Here is a 21,256-nt window from a genome sequence, read left to right on the forward strand (position 1 = left end):
GCCGCTGAGCCTGCGCGTCCGGAGCCTGTGCTCCGCAACGGGAGAGGCCACAACAGTGAGAGGCCCGCGTACCACAGGAAAAAAAAAAAAAAATGGAAGAAAGGAGTTGCCCTTAAGGAGGTGGGGAAGCCTATGGGAGGAACAAGTTGGAGGGTATATATCAATAGGTCAGTTTTGTCCATGTTAAATCTGAGATACCAAGTAGAGATATGAAACAGAGAGACTAGGGAGAAGTCCAAGGTAAGATAGAAATTTAAGAGTCATCCGTATACTGATGGTCATATGCCAGTCAAATGCCTGGATGAGAGCTCCCCTTTGGTGAGTATATACAACTCCAAAAACTGAGCCCTGAGGCATTTCAACAGTTAGAGGTTGAAGAGATGAAAAGGAATCAGTAGAAAAGACAGAAAAGGAGCAGCCAGAAGGTGAAGAGGAAAACTAGGTAAATATCATGCGTCCCTGCAAGTCAGGTAAAGAAGTGTCTCAGGGAGGAGAGAGTCATCATCTGTATCAAATCCCACTGATAGGTCAAGGAAGATGAGGTTTGAGAGATGACCATTGGATTTGGCATCATAGAGATCATCAGGGACTTGGCGTAGACAATTTTGATAGCATGATGGAGATGAAAATAATGATTAGAGTGGGTTTAAGAGAGAATGAGCAGAGAGAAATTGGAGATAGATGGACTGTTGCTGACAAATGAGAAAAATAGAGCAGTAGCTGGGAAAGGAAAGAGAAGGTTGGTTTTATGCACACACACGAGTCAGTGAGAGAGCTAGAGAGCAAGAGGGAGAGAGAGAACATATTTGTATTCTAATGAAAAGTTATCCTGGAGACAGAGAAAATTTGATGACTTGGGAGAGAAAGGGGAGAATTACTGGAGCAATCTCCTTGAGTAGGCAAAAGGGAATGAAATCTAATGCACAGGTGGAGAAATTTGCCTTCGCTTGGAGAAGACAACAAAAGTATAGGGAGAATGTAGAACGGGGGCCTCGTGATGCGGATCTTGTGGTGGTAGGAGTTTATGGAAGCTCTCTTTTATTTAATTCCAAACTCTTCCCAGCAAAAGAAAGCAAAATTGTTAGCTGAAAGTTAGGATGCTGGCAGAGGGTTGGAATTTAATGAGAGAGGAGAAAGTATGAAGCAGTCACTATGAGAGAGAATGAATCATGGAAATATGACATGAGTAATGTAGCATTAAGAGCCCACTTGGGGGCTTCCCTGGTGGCGCAGTGGTTAAGAATCTGCCTGCCAATGCAGGTGACGCGGGTTCGAGCCCTGGTTCTGGGAAGATCCCACATGCCGCAGAGCAACTAAGCCCATGAGCCACAATTACTGAGCCTGCGCTCTAGAGCCCATGAGCCACACTACTGAGCCCGTGTGCCACAACTACAGAAGCCTGCGAGCCTAGAGTCCGTGCTCCGCAACAAGATAAGCCACCACGATGAGAAGCCCGCACACTGCAACGAAAGGGTAGCCCCCGCTCGCCGCAACTAGAGAAAGCCCTCACGCAGCAGGGAAAATCCAGTGCAGCCAAAAATAAATAAATAAATAACTAAAAGAGCCCACTTAGGGTTAGTGTCATTAATTTAAAGTGAAACCAGTAAGCATGGTTTTCCTGCAGTCTTGTTGGTGGGACTTGGGTACAAAGAGTGAGTTTAGTGTTGGATTTAACCAGAGTTGTGGTTTTCTTAAGCAAGGACAAAGAAGGAAGAGGGGCAAGACAGATGAGGATACAAGATATCTTTATGCCCAGAGTTCTATAATTTTTTCAGTGATTGCCTTGCTGGAGTACTTTCATTCGCTATAGTAGACAATTTGTGGGCTTTCAAAGTGGAATGTCCTGCTTTTTAGTTCTAGGAAATTCTGTTGTATTATTTCTTTCATATTTATCCTTGCCACTTTCTCTTTATCACTTTCTGAAACTCCTACTAGTTGGATTTTAGACCTCTAATTTTCTTATCTTTTCTCATGCATTTCCTTCTCTGCCTTGTTTTATTCTACTTTGCAGAAAATTTCCTGAAGGTTAGCTTCCAACTCTTTTAATGAATTTTTCATTTTCACTGTTCTTTTTATTTTCCAAGAGCTTGTTCTTGGTCACTGAATATGGCTTTTTATATAGCCTCCTGTTTTTGCCTCATGTACACAATCAACACCCTCTCTTTATCTCTGGGAATAAATATTATATGTGCTTAAAATTCTTTTTTCCTTCACTCTCCACACTGTCTCTGTTTTCTCTAAGTTCCTTGTTTATTTTGGCTTCCTTTTTTTTTTTAAAATGTATTTATTTATTTTTTGGTCACACCACACGGCTTGTGGGATCTTCGTTCCCCAGCCAGGGCCCGTGAACCCAGGCCCTCGGCAATGAAAGCACCAAGTTTTAACCACTGGACCACCAGGGAATTCCCTTGGCTTCCATTTTAAATGTTATCAGTTGCCTTCAAGTGTCTTGTAATTTTTGATTATCTGATTGTATGTGTGTATACTGGCAGGGCATGCTGATGAATGAGCTCCTTTAAGGGTGATTTGCAGGGCTGTTGAGTTAGAGAGCATCCAGTGTATTGATCCATTTCCTAAGAGAGGATTCTCGCAATATTCCATCTGGCAATATATGTCTAGCCTCCCATGTTCTGGAAGCCAAGAATGGAAATGGGGGCAGAGAAGCTTATTAAGTTCTCCTACATCAGTTTGGCATCTCACCCTTGACCTCAGCTGTTCCTGGTGTCTAAAGGAACAATTTTGACACCAGCTGTTCCTGGTGTCAAAATTTCTAGGTAGGACTTCTGGTTTCCAGTTCTGCATGTAAGGAGCTTTGAAGTCTATCCTAACAAGTGAAAAAACTGAACAGACTGAAAAATCATGCTTCTTCGATCTATAAGAGAGGGGAGGACACAGGGCCAACAGCTGCCCCCCAAGATTGGAGAGATAGGTGAATACAAGGAGTCACAGCTTACCACAGCAGAGATTCCTGGGTGAAAACAACTGGGGAAACCAGTGCCGAGGTAGGAAAACCTGAACTGTAATTGATGAATTGCTGGAGACTCAGTATGGACAAGTATGAGAGTTAAAATCTTGGATGGTTATGTGAGCTAGACAATTGAGGCTTGACCACTAAATATATATCTATGTAAGACATATAAGAAATTAAAAATAATTCAATAGAGCAGCAATTCTTTATTCCTGTCTCTTCCCATTCCCCAACCCTGCAGAAAAGTAATAGCAAATTGTAGATGCTGTTTCTGTTTTCTGAGAAAGAAGGAACATCACATAATAGCAAAGCTTCATAATTTGACCAAGAGCTATATGGAGTTAAAATATTTTTATGGGAATTTTCTAGACACTTTTGGCAACTGGGTGGGGGAGAGGAAGGTGCTAGTCTTTATTTCTATGATTTTACTAAATGTTTTCTCAAAAAGCCTCTGATTTTTTTCCTTGTTTGGAAAAAAGTTTATTTAATCTTTTGAAACCACTTTGTCACTGACTAGTTTTAATTTAATGTTTTTGCAATTGTGCTTCTACTGTCTTTTTTTTTTTTTTTTTTTTTTTTCTTGCGGTACGCGGGCCTCTCACTGTTGTGACCTCTCCCGTAGCGGAGCACAGGCTCCGGACGCGCTGGCTCAGCGGCCATGGCTCGCGGGCCCAGCCGCTCCGCGGCATGTGGGATCTTCCCGGACTGGGGCACGAGCCCGTGTCCCCTGCATCGGCAGGCAGACTCTCAACCACTGCGCTACCAGGGAAGCCCTCTACTGTCTTTTAAAGATTACAAAGGTGAAATTGCAAAACTAAAAATATTCCAGTTACTTTAGAAAGTTTCAGTGTAGATATTGTATGTCATTGTCTTTTGAATTCTTTGAGACTCTGTGAGTATTTTCTTAATAGATTATAACTGTTATTATTCTAATATCTTATGCAAAGTTTTACCATCATTTAAATATTAAAATGAGGACAGATTATAGAATGTGTCAAGCTACAGAATTGCAGTGTGGTCTACAAGAACTATGATTAATAGCTACAATATCTTTCTTTAATTCAAAGTAAGATCATTTTTTTAGGGACTTCCCTGCTGGTCCCGTGGTTAAGACTCTGTGCTTCCAATGCAAGGGATGAGGGTTTGATCCCTGGTCTGGAAACTAAGATCCCAGATGCTGCGTGGCATGGCCAAAAAAAAAAAAAGCGAAGTAAGATCATTTTTTAACTTTTATAAGGAAATACAGTTTTTTAATTTACAGTTATAAAAACACCCTAATGAGGGTCAGAAATTGTAAAGGTCCTTTTCATATATTTGTTATGCAAAAAAAAAAAAAACAAACCCAACCCTGCTTTAAACCCAATAAAATTGTGATGCATTGTCCTGTGGTAGCAAGGAGAAACTAAACAGAGCCATGGTTAAGGACACTTTACCATCTGAAAGACCCAAGATCAAGGTCTGCCTCTGCCCCATGACCTTGGGAAAGTTGCTTAACCTCTCTACAGCTCAGTCTCCTCATACCAACATGGAGATAATACATTCTTCATAGAGTTGTTAGAATTATGTTGAGATAGTGTGCATAAAGCATTTAGTACTTAACTGATAGGTACCTGGGAGTCACTCAACAAATATTAGCTGTCACAATTAGTTTTATGGTGGGTAATTTGAACTTTTTCAGCCTGTATAATTTCTACTTATTTTAGCAACTGTAGTTTTGTTCCTTTTTAGGGACCCAAATTCCAAAACAAAAGAATGTTATATAACATCTTGTTCTTTATTCTTATTTGTCCTCTTGTTTATTTTAAAAAACAATTCTTTAGTTTTATAAGTGTACATTCTAGTTTATCATTACTAATATTTAATCAATAATGAGGTAAATTTCTTTGACGTGTATTTTCCCATGTCAATACTTCTATGATGATAAACCATTTGGGGCCATTGTAGGATCCCACTGGGTAAGATATGAAATGGAAACAAATCACTTAATATGAAATCATTACATCACTAGGCTCATTCAAAAGTCCAAGTAGGGGCTTCCCTGGTGGCGCAGTGGTTGCGCTTCCGCCTGCCGATGCAGGGGGGCCGGGTTCGCGCCCCGGTCTGGGAGGATCCCGCGTGCTGCGGAGCGGCTGGGCCCGTGGGCCGTGGCCGCTGGGCCTGCGCGTCCGGAGCCTGTGCTTTTATTTTTGGCTGTGTTGGGTCTTCGTTGCTGCACACAGGCTTTCTCTAGTTGCAGCGAGCGGGGGCTACACTTCGTTGCGGTGTGTGAGCTTCTCATTGCGGTGGCTTCTCTTGTTGTGGAGCATGGGCTCTAGGCGCTCGGGCTTCAGTAGTTGTGGCATGCGGGCTCAGTATTTGTGGCACTCAGGCTCAGTAGTTGTGGCTTGCGGGCTCTAGAGCACAGGCTCAGTAATTGTGGCGCACAGGCTTAGTTGCTCTGCGGCATGTGGGATCTTCCCAGACCAGGGCTTGAACCCATGTCCCCTGCATTGGCAGGAGGATTCTTAACCACTGCACCACCAGGGAAGTCCTAAAATGTATATATATTTTTTCATTTCCTCAATTAACCCAACTATGATAGGTGAAACAAATAGGAGTTTATTTTTCTGACATAAGAAGTGAGCAATTATTGTAGTGTTTCAATGGCTTAGCAACATTAGGGCAAGTATCTCTTCAATTCTCTTGGTCTTTGTGCATAGACCAAATGACTGTGGTAGGAATCATGTCTGGGAAGAAAGGGTGATAGCTAAAAGGGCATATGTGTCACCTCTGTTTCTTTCTTTCTTCCTTCTCTCCTTTCTTCCCTTCCTTTCTTTCTTCTTTCCTTTCCTTCCTTCCTTCCTTCTTTCTTTCTTCTTCCTTCCCTCCCTCCTTCCTTCCTTCCTCCCTTCCTTCCTTCCTTCCTTCCTTTTAAATTTGTATAATTTACATGTAGGAAAATGAATATACCTTAAACATACCAATCAGTGAGTGTTGACGAATGTATACACAAATGTGATCAGCACATAAATCAACACATAATATTTCCATCACCCCTGAAAATTCTCTTGTGTTCCTTTTCAGCCAGTCACCTCACCCACCCCAGAGGCAACAGTAGTTCTGATTTCTATCAGTAAACCTTAGTTTTGCCATCTTGAATTCCATAAAGATGAAACCACTCAATATGTACACTTGTCAGGATATTTCACTCAACAGGTTTTTGTGATTCTCCCATAAAATATATCAAGGGATTGAACCTTTTTATTGCTGAGTAGTATACCATTGTCTCTTCCTTTTTTGTTGGGATACCGAAAGATTTCCCAGAAACTTTCCTAATAAATGTCTACTTGCATCTCATGGGTCATATCTAATCATATGGCCACACCTTGCTATAAGGGAGGTAATGAAATTATTTGTCTTTCTAGAGACTATCATGGGAGGTTACAAAAGAGAATCAGGTTAGAAATGGCTTTTGAGTAGCTAAACAGCGACATACGCTAAAATCAATTTCACAGATTTAAATTTTATGATGAAACTTAGGTTTCATTCTTTTTATTAAAAGTTGCTGATTATCTTATTTACATATTAGTATTTGAATGCACACATGCATATTCCAAGGTAAATATAAATTTACATTGGAAAAGAACCAGTGAAAATCTTTAAATGGGAACTGTGAAGATACCTGCTTCACAATTAAGAAAATAATCTTAAATTACAATAATTTTTTAAAGAATGAAAAATAGACATATGAAATTGTAAAATGTTTAATTGGAATTGTTTAATATAATACTAAAAATTTATATTGTCCAAAACTGCACTGTCCAAAATAATAACCACTAGCTACATGTGGCTGTTTAAGTTAAAATGTTAAAAAATTAAAAATTCAGTCCCTCAGTTGCACCAGCCACACTTGAAGTGTGCAATAACCACATGAGGCTAGTGGCTACCACACTAGTACAGATATAGAATATTTCTTCAGTCATTGTTGAAAGTTCTATAGGATGGCACTGCTCAAGAAAGGGGGGAAAAGAACAAATAAAAATCCTTTTCCATCATCAGAACAAAACTTAATTGGCAAACTTAATTGATTTGGGGAACTATCAAAGAGCAGTGGGTAGTTCTACTACAGAAATACTTAGTTAATATTTAAATGAATATTAAAGCAAGGGAGGAGGAAGGGAAGGAAGGAGAGAGAGAGGGAGGGAAGGATGGGGAGAGAGAAAGAGAGGAGTGCACAATATTCATTCATTCTTTCAATAAATATTTATTGAGCACCTACCATGTGCCAGACTTTTGGGGTATAATAGTGAACAAAATAAACAAAGTCACTGTTTTGGGGACACTTGTGGCATGAGATGGGAGAGAGACATAAAATAAACAAATGATTTTAGGTAATGACAAGTACTGTGAAAAAAAAATAAAGCCAGGCAAGGACAGGACATTTTTATGGGATGTTCAGAAAAGACCTTCTCTGATAAGATGATAATTGTGCAGAGATGAGAGAGAGGATTGGAAAGTGAGCTGTCTGGCTGTCTGAAGAAAGAACATTCCAGGCAGTGGGAATAGCAAGTGCAAAGACCCTGAGTCAGGTACATGCTTGGCTTTTTGGAGAAAGACCAAGGAGGCCAATGTGGCGGGATCAGAGTAAGTAAGGCAGAGAGGGTTGATGAGATCAAAGACCTGATCTAGTAGCCTCATGAAGATTTTGGGTTTTACTCTGAATGATATGTAATGCCTTTAAAGGGTTTCGAGCAGAGGAATGAAATGATGTGACTTACATTTTATAAGGATCAGTCTGGCTACAGTGTAGAGAATATACCAAGAGGAGGCAAGGGTAAAACAGAGAGACCAGCTATGACCTTAGCAAAAATCAAGGTTAAGAGATGATGGTGGCTTGGACTAGGGTGATACTTATGGAAGGGGAAAAAGTGGCAGGATTATGGATATATGTGAGCACAATTTGCCATTAGACTGAATATGAGTTATGAGAGAAAGAGAAAAGACCAGGATAACTCCAAGATTATTGGTCCAAGGAACTCCTAAATTAGGATTACCATTTACTGGGATAGGGAAGACTATTGAAAGAGCAGATTTTGGATATATTTTTAAAGTTTGGCTTTGAATATATTTAAGTGTGTATTGTACATTCAAGTAGAGTTGTCCAATAAGTAATTAGATATATGAAGTTGGAGTTCAAGGAAGAGTCCAAGCTGGAATTATAAGTAGGCAGCAGGTAGGTGGTATTTTAAGCAGTAGCACTAGGTGAGATGGCCAAAGTAGTGAGCGGAGATAGAGAAAAGATCCGAGAACTGACTTTGGGCACTGCAACATTTAGAGGTCAGGAAAGCATGAAGGAACCAGATCTGAGCATTGGATTTGGCAATAAGCTGGCCTTAGGTGACCTTGACAAGAGCAGTTTGGGTAGAGTTGTATGGATGAAAGCCTGTTCTCTACCTCTAGCCCCCATAGCACAAAGGGTTTTGGGGAGGAACAGCTACCACTTAAGAGGACTGCAGGGACAGCAGTGTGTTAGGGGAGAACAAGTTTCAGCAGATCAAGAAGTAAAGGAAAAGATCAGAGAAGAGGTTTTAGATATTTGGGATTTTGCTGACTACACTTTTGAGTTTTGAAGGGCACACTGGCAAGGTTCGATTTTAGAGTTGAAAGAGAAATAGGGGAAGGAAGCAAAAGGTAAGGGTGTATTACAGAACATCTGAAAGCTTCTCTTGAGTTTTAGTTTTAAAAAAAACTAAGAAAGGGGACTTCCTTGGTGGCGCAGTGATTAAGAATCCACCTGCCAATGCAGGGGACACGGGTTTGATTCCTGATCTGGGAAGTTCCCACATGCCATGGAGCACCTAAGCCCGTGTGCCACAACTACTGAGCCTGCGCTCTAGAGCCCCCGAGCCACAACTACTGAAGCCCGCGAGCCCTAGAGCCTGCATGCTGCAACTACTGAAGCCCGCGTGCTCTTGGAGCCTGCCTGCCGCAACTACTGAGCCCACGTGCTGCAACTACTGAAGCCCACGCACCTAGAGCCTGTGCTCCTCAACAAGAGAAGCCACCGCAATGAGAAGCCCACGCACCACAACGAAGAGTAGCCCCCACTCGCTGCAACTAGAGAAAGCCCACGTGCAGCAATGGAGACCCAACGCAGCCAAAAATAAATAAAACTTTTTTAAAAAGTAAGAAAGAATGTGGAGAATTGAACCCATTAATTCAATTGTTTGTTCTGCTTAAGTGTTCTAGATTATTGCATTAATTCTCCCGTTTAGGTTGTACTGTGCAGATATAACTTTCATAAACTATCAAAGATAAGCATATGAGATTAAAGAGAAGAAATCAAAACTGTATACAGTGATTGTTTACTTTCTCTAGTTCTTAGGGACTGCTACATGACTGCTATAATAATTTTTAAAATTTATTTTATTTATTTATTTTTGGCTGCATTGGGTCTTCGTTGCTGTGTGCGCGCTTTCTCTAGTTGCCGTTAGCGGCGGGGGGCGGGGGGGTGGTGGCTACTCTTCGTTGCACTGTGTGGGCTTCTCACTGCAGTGGCTTCTCGTTGCGGAGCATGGGCTCTAGGCGTGCAGGCTTCAGTAGTTGTGGCACACGGGCTCAGTAGTTGTGGCTTACGGGCTCTGGAGTGCAGTCTCAGTAGTTGTGGCCATAGGCTTAGTTGCTCCGTGGCATGTGGGATCTTCCCAGACCAGGGCTTGAACCCGTGTCGCCTGCATTGGCAGGTGGATTCTTAACCACTGCGCCACCAGGGAAGTCCCTGCTATAATAATTTGGATTAAAATATATGGAACAGAAATTGTCACAGGAAAATTTATTGAAAACTAACTCATGTTTTTCATTAACTAAACAGGTAGTTGGAAGAAAAATAATCATGAAAATTATAGCAATACTGATAAAAGAGTGTGTGATCCATTTCCATATATCTTCACATGTAATCCATTTTTTTAAAGATGGATTGGTCAGTCTATGCAGGATTGAATTTCATTGACATGTAAATCCACATTTCCTATTGTATAAGAATGCAAAGCTAATCAGATGTACATACCAAAAGTAAGGACAAATTTTGTGAAATCATTACTTATACCAATATATAGAGCACATCATGCTACATTTATACAAATGAGTTGTATACCTTACATTACTAGTTTTTTAGGGCTATTCAGGTAATGGGTACCCTTATAATTAAAATGAAAATCAAATATTTATTGGCAACATGCTCAACCAAAGACTTTACAGCCAATGAATAGCATGCATTAAAAATGCTGTTTTGTATATAAGGGCTGGGTAATGAAAATGTTTGATGGTGATCTCCTCTAACAGCCAATACAAATACCTTTTGAGTTATAAAATGCATTCTGTGAACCCCTTTGTTAGTTTTTCACTTATAAGGACATGTGCTTTGCCAACCTGGTATGTTTGAAATGGTGTCTGAGTATAGTTTTAATTTGCATTTGTCTCATTATGAGCTAGGTCCAGGATTTTTTCATCCGTTAAAGTACTTTTTTTAATGTTAATTCATTAACAGTTCTTTTCCTGTGACCTGTTAATATCTTTTGTCGATTTTTCAAACCTCGATTATTTAAAGATGAGCTTCCCCTATTAGAATTTTATCATATATACATTTCCCCAAATTTAAATCCTATAGCAAAAACTATAAGTGGTATAAAAGAAATGATAATTTTATATCTGTGTTGGTATGTATTTGGCAAATCCTTACTTATAGAACAGGAGCTGTCTTAGTCTGTTTGGCCTGCTATAACAGAATACCATAAACTGGGTGGTTTATAATAAACAGGAATTTATTTCTCACAGTACTGGAGGCTTGAAGTCTGAGATCAGTTCTGGGTTGCAGATTGCCAATTCTCATTGTATCCTTACATGCCAGAAAGAGTGAAGGAGCTCTCTGGGATCTCTTTTATAAGGGCACTAATCCCTTTCATGAGGGCTCTGCCCTCAAGACGTAATCACCTACAAAAGGCCCTACCTTATAATACCATCACAGCAGAGGTTCAGAGTTCCACATAGGCACAGGGAGATCAGCTCGGTGCTTTGTGACTACCTAGAGGGGTGGGATAGGGAGGGTGGGAGGGAGATGCAAGAGGGAGGAGATATGGGGATATATGTATATGTATAGCTGATTCACTTTGTTATAAAGCAGAAACTAACAGACCATTGTAAAGCAATTATATTCCAATAAAGATGTTAAAAAAAAAAAAAAGATTTCCACATATGGGGACTTCCCTGGTGGCCCTGTGGGTAAGACTCTGCTCTCCCAATGCAGGGGGCCCGGGTTTGATCCCCTGTCGGGGAGCTAGATCCCACATGCATGCCACAACTGAAGATCCCGCATGCTGCAACTAGGACCCGGTGCAGCCAAAATAAATAAATAAATAAATATTTTTAAAAAAGAAAGATTTCCACATGTGAATTTTGGGGGTCACAAACATTCAGTTTATAGCACTAGCCTCGTCCTCAGACCACCTGCATTACCGTCACATGGGCTGCTTGTTAAATGTACAGATTCCTGGGTCCTTTCAGTTCTTCTCAGACCTTCTGGCCTAGGAAATTTACATTTCTAATAAACACTCCATGTAATTCATATGCACTTTAAAGTTTGAGAACCACTGTTGGAGACAGTATGAAATCAAGAAATTAACAAATGTAATCTGGACATTAACAAAATATGAAGTTTTTTTAAAGCTACTATAGAAATGTTTAAAGATAAAAGTTAAGTCACTCCTATAAAGGAAAATCAGCAAACTTTACAACTCTAAATCATATCTGTAGACTTTGAGATTCTATATATATATATTTTTTTTTTTTTTGCGGTACGCGGGCCTCCCACTGTCGTGGCCCCCCCCGTTGCGGAGCACAGGCTCCGGACGCGCAGGCCCAGCGGCCACGGCTCACGGGCCCAGCCGCTCCGCGGCACGCGGGATCCTCCCGGACCGGGGCACGAACCCGCGTCCCCTGCATCGGCAGGCGGACTCTCAACCGCTGCGCCACCAGGGAAGCCCGAGATTCTATATTTTAAATTAGTAATTTAGGATATTTTCTTTCAAAAAGTGGTACTATGTCATATCTCAGTTTATTTGTCAATATAGATGTCAGATTCAATTCCTTCTAACACATTAGCTCTTTCAAACCTTTAGATAGCCTTTATTAAATCATTGCTGCAGAGTTCCAAATGATATTCCAGTCACTAGTAGAAACAGAAGTTTGTGATGATTACTGGTTGACAGCTTATTCCAAGAGACTCTCTAGTAAAGTTTTATAGACTGCTACACACACATACCTACACACATATACACACACACACGGGTATATAAACATATTCAGAATTACCTTACATATCTTCACAATGGTAAGTTCTAGTCCTGGTTTCTTGGGTGAATAGAAATTTATGTGAAGATATATATATTAATTCTGGATATATAGAAAGCATTCAAATATTTCATATTATTTTGCCCTTTTTTAAAAGTAGCATGCAGTTTACATAAGATCTATTTGTTAGGCTTTATAAGATGCAAAGAAAAGTTATACTCCGTTTATCTTTGGCAATGGAGGTTTTGTGCAAGGACATACTGGGATGTAGGTAGTCCAGGATGGTATCTTCTGAGTCATAGAGTTACTCCAGAACTTCCAAGACTGAGAAGTATATCAAGTATCATGGAAAATTGGAATCATGCCTAAATTCTCTTAGTTCACAAGGCATCTAACTTTCCAAGAGGGAGACAGTGTGATTAGGTCCATATATCACCATTCAAAATGAGTGCTGAAATTGGTTAGAATTTTATGCCACACTAACTCACAGGAGGTCAGCCTCCTTTGTGTGCAGTCTTTTTAGAGGTCCAACCATTTGTAGCCCAGGATAAACAAAGCTGCTTTCACTCAAATCCAGCACAAGCCATAGCAAATCAGGGCAGTTTCCCTAAGAAGGGCACTGTAAGTGTAGAGGGTATTTAACATTTCACAGACTCTTGGCTGAAACAGAAGAGACACTGAAAGATTATTTGAAATTTCCTTTCATATTTAAACTAAGTGTACCTTGACTCTAAAAACTAATGGACCCTTGATACAACTCCTTTAGAAATTCATTTAGATTATATTCTATGACTACTTGGTGGCATGAAAATCCTTGAAGATATAAAGTTAGTATATATTCTCTTCACTAATCAATGGCAATATCTTGGATTACAGGCATATAATTCCATCTTGATAGAAGTAACACCTCAGATTTCTCTAACACTTTATTAGGTTCATTAGGCCACTTTAAACAAGTTCTAATTTCATAAGTCATAAATAATCTTTTGAAACCTTAAAATTTAACCCCAAAAATCATAAGTTTTATTTAATACATTCTTTTTTTAAAAAATTTATTTTTGGCTGCGTTGGGTCTCTTCATAGCTGCACACAGGCTTTCTCTAATTGTGGTGAGCGGGGGCTACTCTTCGTTGCAGTGTGTGTGCTTCTCATTGCAGTGGTTTCTCTTGTCACTGAGCACAGGCTCTAGGCACGTGGGCTTCATAAGCTGTGGCATGTGGGCTCGGTAGTTGTGGCTCACAGGCTCTAGAGCACAGGCTCATTAGTTGTGGCGCACGGGCTTAGTTGCTCTGCAGCGTGTGGGATCTTCCCGGACCAGGGATCAAACCCATGTCTCCTGCCTTGGCAGACGGATTCTTAACCACTGCGCCACCAGGGAAGTCCTATTTAATACATTCTGTAAGCATGTATTTATTCCTTTCAAACTCAAGTACTGATTTCATTTGGAGAAGCAGCTTAACACAACGGAGTAAGGCTTAAATTAAGGGGTCTGGGACTAGTTCTGGGTACGACTTTTGCTACCTAACCATGGAAAGTTGGGCAAGTAATTTAATCTCTTAATCTTTCAGTTTCTCATTCTATAAAGTGTAAAAGAGACACCACTATGCTCCCTCCTATTTTCTTTTTATATACTTTCACCTCTATTTATAAGTAAAAATAATCATTTTTGGTTTTAGGATTTAATGTCTCCTTTTTCTTCATCTTAACCCTAATTACAAAAGTTACTAGTTACATTTGAAAAACAAAAAATAAGCTCAATTGTATATCCCATAAATATTTGTCTTGTGATGACTCTGGCATTGTATATGGATTTCTGGCATTGTGTAAATGTGATTTAGCAATTGCTTCATGGGGAGCCCAGTGAGCAGCTGACTAGAGTGGGGCATTGGGAAGCAGGGGGAGTTGGAGTTTGGACTACATAATAAAACTAGGGCAGATTATGGAGGGCTTTGAATGACAGATTTAGGAATTTGAAGTTCATTTTATTGGGCAATAGGAAGTCATTTTATAATGGAATGACAGTGAAAGTTGTGTTTTAGAAAGCTAATGTGACAGACTTACAAGGACTAGAAGGTAGTGGAGAGGAATGAAACTGACATACCAGCTTGGAGTCTTCTGAAATTTTCAAAATATAAGTTAATGGGGGTATAATCTACCATGTTGGCACTGGAAAAAGAAAAACCGGGAAGGAATCAAGACACCCTGGGAAAGAAAGCACATACAGGACATGTGCCTGATAGATATGATGGATGAGGTAGAGAGGAACTCAAGATGTTTCCAAGACGTCAAGTTGAAGAGCCTGGAAGAAGGTCATTAACTGAAATAGAGAATTTTGCAAGTGTTGCTACTGGATGGAAGATTTAAGCATAGTTTTAGGCAGTTTGCACGTCAAGTGATGGTAGAGAATGCTCAGTGGAAATGGTAGGTGGCAATGTCATCTAATTAGGGAAACAAAGCCATGAAGACAGACAAAGTGGTGAAACACTGAGTGGATGATTATCTGATTTACAAAAAAAGTCATAGATGAAAGTTTCTCTGAATAATTTTGAGATAACATTTTTATTACCATAGGATCATGTATCTGGATATTCAATGTTTTGTTCTAGGCTTGGAAAAATTGAAGGGAACAATCAGTAAAATCTTTGGTATTTCTGTTTCACAATAACTGTTTTTGAAAAATGAGAAAGATGTATACCTGTTTGTAAAGAACTACTGATGAGACATTTGAGGGACACTGACTCATTTTAAATCTGACTCATTTTTAGATGGTCTGTATAACAAAATACAGAATTCAGCAGTGGGTGAGGTGCCTTAAAGAACAGGATTAAAATTCAAAAGCCTGTGTACATTTTAAATATTTGTGGAGAAGGACATGATTGAATTGTATATTGATAATTTACTCAGGTAAAAACTCTGGAAAGCCACATGTTAAAGAGAAAATAAAACCAGAATTGTAAGGAGAAAATGTGTCTGCATTTAAAGGAAAATGAGGTCAATATGTCAATCATGTGGTATTGTCACTAAAATATGTGTGACACATAAATAGGAATTAAGCACATAGGAAAACCCAAGATAATTGTGGTATGGTGAGACACATAGTTCAAATATTTAATGAAAATCACTTGGTTAACTTAAATGAATTATATAGAATTTGGCAAAGATCCAGAGAATGGCAACTGAAATGACCAAATGTATTTTAGATAGACCATATAAGAAAGGGCTAGGGCTTCCCTGGTGGCGCAGTGGTTGCGCGTCCGCCTGCCGATGCAGGGGAACCGGGTTCGCGCCCTGGTCTGGGAAGATCCCACATGCCGCGGAGCGGCTGGGCCCGTGAGCCATGGCCGCTGAGCCTGCGCGTCCGGAGCCTGTGCTCCGCAACGGGAGGGGCCACAACAGATGGAGGCCCGCATACCACAAAAAAAAAAAAAAAAAAGAAAAAGAAAGGGCTAAAGAAAAATTATTTAATCCATAAGAGAAAAGGCTAATGAAAAACTGTAATGTCCCTCCTCCTGAATTTAGGAGGTATATTTTGTTCCAGACAATATAAGAGAGAAGAACCATCTTTTTCTTTGTTTTTTCTTTTTAATATAGAATCTAAGGAATTGCCTCAATTGCTGCAGGTTTGGGGAAGTCAAGGTCTATTGATACGTATTGGCTACTAAATGAAATGGCGGACAGGTTGTATCTGACCAATTTGTGAAAGATCAAATAACATGAAATGGCAATTACAATATACTGGGGGGAGGGACGGAGAAAGCTTCTCAAAATATGATTTGGCTACAGTTAGAGCAATCTCTTGTTTGCTGATCATGATAGGTATTCTTCACAGGCCTGTTTGCTATCTTGCCAATAAGGGGCTAACACTATTTAAACGGAAAATATAAGAAGTACTTTTAGAAATCTTTAATTCCTCTGGGGAAATAAGTATAGTGTAGTATTCTCACTATTAAGAAGGCAAGTCAACACTAAAAGAAGTGTAGCTTAATTATGAGTTTTACAGATGTTATAAACAGAATCACTAGAATGTAACTTGAATCAGGGATGACAAATCGATATCATTTCCCTTTTCAATTCTGGTCCATTGGAAGTGACTTCCAAGGGCTCTTTGTTGAGAACGACACTGCGGCAGTACTTGCACTCAGTAGGAAACAGTTAATGATTGATTGACAATGACATCCCAGGAAGCCTCCAGTGACCTTTACCTTGCTAAATTCCTCTCCACTACCTTCTGGTCCAGTGGTCATTTCTCAGTCCTCAACTTACTTAACCTATTAGCAGCAGTTGCCACAGTTCATCACTCCCTCCTCCTTCACTTTCTTCACTTGGCTGCTGGTTCCTCTTACCAAGCTAGCTACTGTTCTCAGTCTCATTTGTTGATTCCTTTCACCTTCCCTCCCTCTTAGAGTGCTCCAAGACTCAGTCGTTCTATCACTTCTCTATCTAAACTTGCCCCCAAGAACAGCACAGTCTAATAGAAAAATAATGTGAGCCATGAATGCAAACTGCATATGTAATTTGAAATTTTCTAATAGCTACATTAAAAAAAGCAAAAATAAACTGATGAAATTCATATATATATTATTTAACCCAATACACTCCAAATATTAGCATTTCAACATATAATAAATATAAATATATTACTTTAAAAATTGATATATTAATGAGCTATTAAATTATTTTTCTTTTTCTTTCAGGAAGCATTTTATTGTTGCTCCAAGTTTAAGAATTTTCACTGACAGAAAATCAACACTTTTAGAAAATTTCCCGTATAAATCTGCTCAGCTTTTGAATATTGGTTTTGTAGCCATATTTCTCTCCAATATAGGCAATCATTCCATCCATGATTGATAGGACAGTCTTAACCTTCAGTTTCAATACTGGGCCTTGACTAAGGAAGCTTTTCAGGACCAGTTTTAATTTAGAAAGAGTGGCTTTGTCTAAAGGAGATGCAGTAGTAACTATGTAAGGTAATTCTCTATGGTGGACACTCATCATTAACATTAATGAGATATTTTAAATTATTTTGTTTTAAATACTGTCTTCAAAATCCAATGTGTTACACTTACAGCATATTTTAGTTCAGACTAGCCATATTTCATATGCTCAATAGCCACCTGTGGCTAATGCCTGCTGTATTGGACAGCATGGTCCTGGATGATCTCATCCAAGGCCTTAACTTAAAATGCTATCTATATGCTGATTATTCTCAAATTTATATTTGGACCTCTCTTCTGAACTCAACTCAGATATCCAGGAGTATATTTGACATCACTCCTTGGATACCTAATATGTATCTCTAATTTATCATGTTCTCCTCCAAATTTACTCTTCCCCATCTCAGTTACTGGCATCTCCATCATTTCAGTTGCTCAGGCCAAAAACACTGGAGTCAACCTTGACTCCTCTTTTTACCTCAAACTTCATATTCGATCTACAACTCCTGTGGCACTATTAGTTCCATGTTCAAGATATATCCAGAATCTAATTCACTACCACTACCATGGTCCAAACTCCCTGTATCTCTTGTCTAGATTATTGCAGTAGCATCTAAAATGATCCCCCATAGTTCAATCTCCTCCTAGCAGCCAGATGTCCTTTAATAACATAATCCAGATCATGTCAACCGTCTGCTCAAAATTCTCCAGTGGCTCCTGATCTCACTCAGTGTAAAAGCCAGTCCTTACGACCTTCAGAACTCTACAGGATCTGGCCTCCTGTTACTTCTCTGACCGCATCTCCTACTATCCTCCTCCTTGCTCACTCTACTCTAGCCATCCTTGCCTCCTGCTTTTCCTTTAACATGACAGTCAAGTCATGATCTAGCTTCAGGACCTTTAGACTTGCAATATCCTCACTTATCCTCATGGCTCACTCTCTCATCTCTTCCAACTCTCTGCTCTAATATCTTCTCAGGGAATGACTTGAATGAATCATGACATGACATGACATGACATGAATAGCTGTCATAAGGAGGTGGCAGAGCACTAGTGCCACATACTTGCCCTTCTAACAGCACTCAACACACAATTAACTTTCAACATTTATTGAGCACCCATTATATATAAAACAGGCTGCTTTATGTATGACTGGCTGCTCTTAGTAAAGACAAACATTGAAATAATCTTATTGCTTTAGAAGTTTCTCGAACATTTTCAGCACATACTGGAACAAATGTTTCTTGAACATTTTCAGCACACACTGGAACAAACAGGTGAATTCCTTAGTCACTGAGAAAGCAGCATCTATTAACAAACAGGAATATCTTGTCAGATATTGTAGGGCTTCCTCCTCTTAGGCAATCAGAATCTACAAACACAGTCCCTCAGTCCAGGCAGTATTTAAATCACTGCAGTATTAGAACACTTGGTTCTAGTCCTAGTTTTATTCTTAGCTTAGTAGATGACAAGCTTCTTTTATTGTCTCAATTCTTTTATTCCCATGATAAAATGTTTAATCTCATCCACTTCTCAATTCAGGTTAGGAAAATAGGACTATATACTTGGGTGTTACAAGCTGCCACAATTATGTATGCATTATGAAATTTGAGAACAAAAAAATCTTTTAAATCTAAGAATTTCTAAATCCGGACTATTTAAAACTAGTCTTCAGTTTGTGGTAGACTTAAGATCTTTAGTTTTTTTCCTTTTTCTTTTTTTAACCCCAATTTTCACTTAACACCACTTCTATGATTTAACTGATAGCTTATTTCAGTTCACACCTGCTAGTTTTTCAGTCTAACTTAACCCCAAACAAAGGAGAAACATGATCAACCTGAGAAATCGAAAAGCATAGTTAGTTCGTACCAGGAATGGATTTGAGAGTATGATGATGGGGAGGAAAAAGGAAGTAATGAGGGAACAGATGAAAATAAAGAAAAGAAAGTCATGCTAAATTTATTAAAATGGCTCAGTTCAATCCAACAAGTGTTTATTGGGTGCAAAGCATTACGCTGGTCTTTTTAGTAATGCCAAGATGAGCGAGACAGTCTTTGCCATTAAGGAGGCAGGAGTATGAGGTGAATTAAGAAGGGCCACACGCTATTAAAATATCATGCAGAGTACATAAGGGAAATACAAGGAGAAAGAAAACTGACATTAAGGATGTTTTAATATGCCAGGGGCAGTCACATGTTAACTCACATATATCAACAAGCCTTCCAAAACTTCCAGGTAAGCTACAGGAGGATAGGTAACTTGTTCAAGATCATTTAAACTAGATTGTCTATATTGGCTTTGTCTTCAGCCCAGGTTCTAAAGCCTAGGCTCCTTTCAGGACACCATAGCTAAGGGGAAGCTCTAAGGAGGGGTGGGAGAGGATTAAGTTAGGCTGGAGGTAACAAAGAGATCAGAAAAGGTATCCCGGACGGCGCGTGAGGTGGGCCTTGAAGATGAACCGGAGACTGGCAGCCCCGTGGGAGGAAAAGGGAGGGGCTTTCTGCTAAGGAAGGAGTGAGGGCTACTGGCTGCTCTCCCAATCCTCCGGGTTGAGCAGTCGTCCGGTAGGTCCCCTCCCCGCCCCCCATCTATTCCTTTGGGGTTTTTCAGCATTCACCAATTTCACCTTTAGGGACCTGTGTTTTCTTTTTTCCCTTGAAATTTTAAACATCTCCATGTTTTAAAAGCGACCAGAGTCCCTTGTACGGTGGTGGGGGTCCGACCGGCGCCCCTGGCGCACCCCCTCTCCCCCACCTCCTCGGCCAGGCCGCCACCTGGGGAGTGGCGTTAGTCCCCGGGGAAGGGGGCTGTCCCCCGCCGGATTCTCGCCTGTGGGCGCCGACGTCGGAGTCCGGGTTGGGGCAGCCCCCGCGGCGGCGCGCGGGGTTGGCGGGGCGGGGCGGGACCGCGGGCGCACCTGCCCCGAGCGGCGGGGCTCGCGGCGGCTGCGCGGCCAACGTCTCCCTCCCTCCCGTCCCGCCGTGTGTTTACGTGGAGACGAAGATGGCGGCGGCGGTGACGACGCTACCCGTGCGGCCGAAGACGGTCAGCCAGTGAGCGCCGAGACTGGTTCCACTCGGGCGGGGGGGAGAGCGCCTGGCCCAGCCCTGCTCCCCGGGCCGCGGAGCTTGCGGTCGCACCCCCCGTGTGAACCGACCTTTCCTTTCTATCCCGACCCCCTGCCTGTCTTCCCTCAGCCTTCCTCGCAGAAGCTATGGAGGACGAAGAGAGACAGAAGAAGCTGGAGGCTGGCAAAGCCAAGGTAAGAGAGCTGGAGGCCGCCCGGCCTGCGCTGGGAGGCGGTGGCTGGGAAGGGTTGGGAGGGGGCCTGGGAATAGGAGATCTTAGCAGCCCCGGTGCGCCGCCTGGGGAGGGAGGTGCTGCAGGGTCTGCGTTTTCCCCTCGCCTTCTCTCCCTTTTCCAACTGGAAAAGCCTGGTGATAAACTACCTAGCGGATACTTCCGTGATGATTGGGTGCTGTGGCTCCTTTCTCGTGAATGCCCAAATATTAAAAATTCCTCTTTTACTGTATTGCCATAAGCTGATATGTATTGCTTTTAAATCTCCAACGTTTCGCTTTTTTAGGGAGTTTTCTGGGTTGTGCAGGCATTGTGCTTTTCAGGGTGGGGATTTGGGGCCTTTCTTTATTCGGTGGGGGATTTGTACGCTCATCATCAGCTTGGCTTTCTTAGGTGGCACGCTGGCACTCTGGGGTGTGTGATTGGCCTGTGACAGCTGCCTCCGCCGTGGCTTGAGTGTGCCACAAGTGCCAGCTGTGAACTTCGCTTTAGGGCCGTTTTTAGAAGCATGGCTTTGTATGTTTGTGTTTGGAGGTCTTTGTCATGGCATGCGCTTTGTATTGTGTGGAATGTTAATGCAGTATGTGAATGAAACTCCTGGGGACGCAAGGTTCCATATTCTAAGCAACACCTATAGAATTCCTGCTTTAAATAATTGAATTGTTTTATATATCTTGTTGAGACCCAATGTGTGTGTGAAAAAACCTGTAAAGCAAACAATGCAAAAGGT

The 21,256-nt window shown here is 40.9% G+C and overlaps 1 protein-coding gene across 18 annotated transcripts in view; it reads left to right on the forward strand.

The window, feature by feature from the left end:
- The window catches only part of AKAP9 (A-kinase anchoring protein 9), a 196,380-nt gene that overhangs the window by 16,664 nt on the left and 158,460 nt on the right, over window positions 1-21,256 (forward strand). For 5 of the 18 annotated variants that reach the window (XM_028489990.2, XM_055084978.1, XM_055084977.1 and 2 more), the window contains exon 1: window positions 20,114-20,488. The exons of 1 other annotated variant lie outside the window; for it this stretch is intronic. In XM_028489990.2, coding sequence (XP_028345791.1) covers window positions 20,441-20,488 — 48 coding nt within the window. In that variant the 5' untranslated portion in view covers window positions 20,114-20,440. Of the gene's footprint in view, window positions 1-19,587; window positions 19,791-20,113; window positions 20,489-21,256 lie in introns of those variants that run through there. 12 more of the 18 variants (XM_024130290.3, XM_028489992.2, XM_028489995.2 and 9 more) reach the window with 5 other exon arrangements.

Source organism: Physeter macrocephalus, chromosome 5, assembly GCF_002837175.3.
Source record: "Physeter macrocephalus isolate SW-GA chromosome 5, ASM283717v5, whole genome shotgun sequence".
Classification (NCBI taxonomy): Eukaryota; Metazoa; Chordata; class Mammalia; order Artiodactyla; family Physeteridae; genus Physeter; species Physeter macrocephalus.